Here is a 5477-nt window from a genome sequence, read left to right as displayed (position 1 = left end):
TGCTTTAGAAGCATCTTTGCGTTCAGCTCGAGAGAGTTAATCTTATTTTCATAAGATTCTCGTTCAGTTCCAAACTTTCTTTCAACTCCAATGAATCTCTTATTCTCCTTCTCAAATTCTGCTCTTTCCATATTCAAATTCTTTTCTGCTGTCAGATATTTCTCCTTCTCTAAGTCCAGTAATTTCTTTAACTCATTCAAATCATTCTCAGACTTATGAAACTTCTCAGTTAAATTCTTTATCTCTGTATTGTTCCTTGGAGAGTTCCTCTCAGCAGTTAGTTCAATTTGAACTTTTTGGAGTTTGTTGAACAAATCTTTTTAAGATTGACTCCTTGTTTTTCTTTCTTTGTCAAATTCTACTTTGATATCATCCAAGGATTTGTTAAGTTTATCTATCTGATATTTGGATTCATCCTTAACTCTTTCTATCCTCTCTTTATGCTCCCGATTCAAAGTTTCAATACATTTCTCATTACAATAATTCTGAATTTTATAATCCACAATAATTTTTTCTAACTCGGCAATCTTCTCTTTCAACTCCTTTATAATATCTGCCATTAAAAAAATTGATCAGTTAAGGATCTATGCAGTGAAATCAATTAAAAGAAACAAGAACAGTTAAGCTCAAAAAAATAGAAAAAACACTAAAACTGAAAACACACACAAAACAGATATAAGATGATCCAAAAATAAAATCTAAACACAATTGAAAAAACACGAACAATTAGAAACCTAAAAATTAAAACTGTCCAAGTCCAAATTACACAAAACAGTTCAAATACATATGACCCAAAACAGAATCCCTTGATATGATTACAAGCTGTTACAATCCTTGATTCACAACCAAAGGGTATCTGTGCAGCTTCCTCTAGCAGTCTCTGATTGTGCTTCGTCCTGAATGACAGCAACACTTGGAAATGGAGAAGCTGGTAACAGATTCTGTGTGATTATGTCTTGAACCAAAACAATCTACTGTGAATTGCTTAAACAGCCAAGTCAAATTCTTAAATCGTTCAAACCTGATGAGCTATTAAGAAACCAGATGGTGAAATGAATTGAACAAATTGATATCCGGTCAAAGAGATTGAGCAATAAGTTGAGCGGTTTAATAAACCGGACACTTATCCAGACACTAGTCCGCTCAAGGAAAACTCAAAATCCGCTCAAGATGTGTGCGGATAACTTCTCCGCTCAAGCAAATAATCAATCTATTATTTATCCGAACACTTATCCGGTCAAGACTTCTACGGTTTATATGAACACCGGTCAAGAGATGATCAGCTTATATGAACACCGGTCAAGAGGTGATCGGTTTAGGAATAAACAGCTCAAAGACTTACCTGATTTGTGCGAATCCGGACAATTATCCGGTCAAGACTTCTACGGTTTAGCTCCTTAAACCACTGAAATGGTGTGCGGTTTAGCTTAAACCGCTCAAGAATTCTATTAATCCTCTCAAGTATCCGCTCAGGTTGTGATCGGTTTAAACTTGTCCGCTCAAGAATCCGCTGTAATGATGTGCGGTTTAGACTTGGATTAGAAACCGATTGATACTATGAAACAAACCGGAGAACAATCCGATCAAGGCTTCTGCAGTGTAATCTCTTCTCCACTTAAGCTTTTGTATGACTCCATCGATTTAGGATTTGGACGGTTTAACAAAAAATTAAGAGAACTCAAAATTAAAACCAGATCAAAAACTATCAAAAACACAAAAACAGAAAAACTTTTAAAAAAAATGGATCAAAAACACTGGTTTAAAAAAAATCAAGAACACGAAAAAATTTTAAAACACAAAATCCGATTAAATCTTGATTTAAAATGATCAAATCACAAAAGTTTGAGAATAACAAAGATTCACAATTAAATTCCGAACATTTTGATCCTGTTTTTAACACAAAAACACAAGATTTTACGAAAAAATCGGATCAAAATCTAAAAAAATGAAGAACAACAAAAAAATCCAGAAAAACTTTAATTTTTTTTTTTCACATATCTCTGATTTCTTCATCTGATTTCTTGCACACAAGCTCTGATACCAATTGTTTGTCCCTAATTCACTGATCAATCTTCATGTTAGCTTCACAACAATGGCAGATCTGGATATTGCATTAAGAACATGTATATGAATATTGAGATAAAAAGTCAATGCATTCAAAGTATAGTCAAACTCTCATATTACGTATCAAATTTACAATAAATCTCTCTCTTTTCAATTACAAAGACAACCTACTATTTATATGGTCAAACTACTAACACAAGTCAAAGTCAAACCTATCTAATAAAAGTCAAACACGATGACTTTTACAATTATAGACAATATTTAACTTTCAAGACGAATACAGTTAATACTGATTTTCAGTCCTAACAGATGTCCCATCCGTTCATGCCATAGCTTAGCTTTATCTTCGTCACTGGTATGCATACACCCATCTGTTTTCTACTCAGGGACAACATTGACCTCTTCACTAATTGGGAACATTCGATTTGTGCTCATATTACTCTGAAAAATCAGGCCTTTGTCTTGATGAAACACCTTACAGACATCCAACTGAAAGAGAAAAGACAATCTCTTTTGTTGAAGTTGCCCTATGCTGAGAAGATTGTTCTTGAGGTCTGGTACATAGTACACATCACTGATCACATATGTTGCTCCATTTAGGAATAACTTCACACTTCCTTTTCCAGCCACCATCATATTTTATTTCCCAATTTAACATAATTCGAAAAACCTGAGTCAAGATCAACAAACCTGTCTTTGTTTCTACACATGTGGTTAGAACTACCCGAATCCAAAAACCACAGCATACCTTTGTTTTTATCACTCGTATCTACCATGAGTGCAGTCTCCTCCATGTTTATCTCAGCCATGAGCATAACTTCCTCATTCTCATCAAAACCAGCGTAGTTTGCCTCCTTAGAATGAGGACATTCATAAGAATAATGTCCCAATTTGTGGCAATTATAGCATTATATCATTTTTTATTGAACGACAGTCGTCCTCTACCTTGTCCTCTTCCTCTACTGTTGAATCGGCCTCTCCCTCGTCCACGACCATTCAGACTGAGACCGGTTTCTGTCTTCAACGCTTGATCATCTTCCTTTTCAACTTACTTGAATTTCTGTTCGTGAACCATCAAGGTACTTTGTAGCTCCTCAATGGACATCTCGTCAACATTCTTTGACTCTTCAATTGAAACCACCACATAGATGTATTTGTCGGCCAGAGTTTTGAGGATATTTTCAACAATTTTGACATCAAATATCAATTCCCCGTTGATCTTTATTTGATTTGAAATTGTCAAAACCCTAACAAAGTATTTAGAGATGGTTTTGTTGGCCTTAATCTCGAGGATTTCGAAGTCACTTCGGAGCTTCTGCAACATATACCGTTTCACTCGTTCATTGCCTGCGAATCTTTGCTTCATGGAGTCCCACACCGCCTTGGAAGTCTTTCTATCCATGATCTGCTCGAAGGTGACTCGATCGATTGCTTGATAAAAGTAGTGCTTGACTTGTAAATTTTTTATATGCAATTCCTCCAATTTCTTCTTCTCAGCATCGCTTTGAGCAATTCCAACTGCCGGCTGTCTAATTCCTGGATCGATTAGGTTCCATACCTGTTTTGCATGCAACAAATTCTCCATCATCTCACTCCAGTGCTCATAATGGCCGTCGAAGATTGGTACCTTCATCTTATCATCATTCATCATTGCTACTCTCTCTTTAGTGATCGAAATTAGTTCTGATACCAATTGATAAACTAAACAATGGTATATTGCTCACACAAATTTTGATACTTTATTCAAGAGGGCAAAGTGGCTTTAAATACACTAGGAAAATAACAAATTGACAGAGAAAATAGGAACGGAAAAAAACAAAACAAAAAATTGCTAAAGACTAGGTAAACACACGTGTCAAGCCTGTTTACATAGTCAGCCTTATTTTTGAAATTCAAAAACTCCAACACGTGTGAGACTCCTTAAAATCTTTTCAATGACTCTAGTATCCTCAAGATTTTCACCATTTAATCTCATCTGGTTTACGATCGTTATTAGTCGATTGTAAATTCTTCTATCATATCAGAATCTTTCATTTTTAGGCTATTAGACTCACACCTCAGTGTTTGCAAACGGTGTTTTTACCCGATCTTCCCCTCTATAGAATTTATACAACGTATCCCAAGCTTCTTTAGATGAAACCGATGTAGAAATTCGTTCGAAGATCGTATCCTCTACAGACTGGTATATCAAGAAGGGTGCCTTCTTGTCTCTCTTACGTAAATCAATGGCTTGTTGTGCCACTGATTCAACCTGATTTGCAAACTCTACAACCCCATTCTCAACTACCCCCCATAAATCTTGTGACTTATACAAGACCTTCATTTGGATACTCCAATGATGGTAGTTTCTTCCATTTAGTTTAGGAAGACTAGGCTGTAGGATGTTGTTGTTCTGTGTAGACATTTCAGCAATCAAATTTTAGATTTTATACCTTTAACAAGAACCGTAAACGTAGCTCCAATACCAATTTGTTGTAAAAATCATATCCACAAAATGAACCCAAACTGGACAATTGTAGCGTGGTGTTATGATGCAAAACAGAGGCAATGAAAATGCAAACTTTCATTAAACAATAAAGTAAGATATTGTACATATATATATATACAAAACCAAGCATCGCAACCCTTCATCCTAATGGTTAACAGATGCTAACGGTTCCTACATAACTAACACTAACTGTCATAGGATAACTGCCATATAACTGTCTCGCTTACAATCTTAACAAAACACACAATATTCAGAAGTAGAGCGTGATGTATCGGGACACACTCTCCAATTTCGTGTAAGAAATAAGACCTGTTGGTGAGGATGGAGTTAAATGAAGACCAAGACTGAGAGTACCTTGGATATAACGAAGGATGCATCGTAATGCCTGCATGTGAGGTTCTCGTGGATCATGCATAAACAGAAAAATATGTTGTACCATATACAAGATATCAGTTCTCATAAATGTGAGATATTGAAGGGCCCGACAAGATTATGGTACAAACTAGGATCAACGAGAGGTGAACCAGAATTAGCGCTCAGTTTGGACTTTGTATCCACCAGTGAAGTAGTGGGATTGCATCATGCATGTAGACATATTGGCCTAGGCCAAGATCTCGGTCACATATTTCTTTTGAGAAAGAAAGAGGCCTTGGGTATGTTGGACTACTGAAATGCCCAAATAACAACTGAATGGGCCTAAGTCTTTCATAGCAAATTTGGAACTAAAGTGAGCCACAATGTCATGGCGTAATTGATCTGAAGATGCAGTAAGAATAATATCATCAACAATATCATCAACACACAATAAAAGATAATCCATATGATCTTTTTGCCACTAAAAAAATAAAGAGGTATTCGTTTTACTGTGAGATAACCATGCCTGATGGGCTTGCTGTAAGATTCTATATATGAACCATCAAACATG

The 5477-nt window shown here is 35.8% G+C and overlaps 1 protein-coding gene across 1 annotated transcript; it reads right to left on the bottom strand.

Moving 5' to 3' along the window:
* Positions 1-3112: 3112 nt before the first annotated feature.
* Positions 3113-3715, bottom strand: LOC112512899. The gene has a single exon (XM_025119027.1). The coding sequence runs from the start codon at positions 3713-3715 to the stop codon at positions 3113-3115; it is 603 nt and encodes a 200-aa protein (XP_024974795.1).
* Between the last annotated feature and the right edge of the window lie 1762 nt (positions 3716-5477).

Source organism: Cynara cardunculus, assembly GCF_001531365.2.
Source record: "Cynara cardunculus var. scolymus isolate 2C chromosome LG 5, CcrdV1, whole genome shotgun sequence".
In the NCBI taxonomy this organism is placed as follows: Eukaryota; Viridiplantae; Streptophyta; class Magnoliopsida; order Asterales; family Asteraceae; genus Cynara; species Cynara cardunculus.
Note: the sequence above shows the minus strand (reverse complement) of the source record. Positions and strands in the feature narration are given on the sequence as shown.

Bases quoted from the DNA above. Each gene is read 5' to 3' on its own strand.
- LOC112512899 (XM_025119027.1), bottom strand. From the start codon at position 3,715: ATGATGAATGATGATAAGATGAAGGTACCAATCTTCGACGGCCATTAT.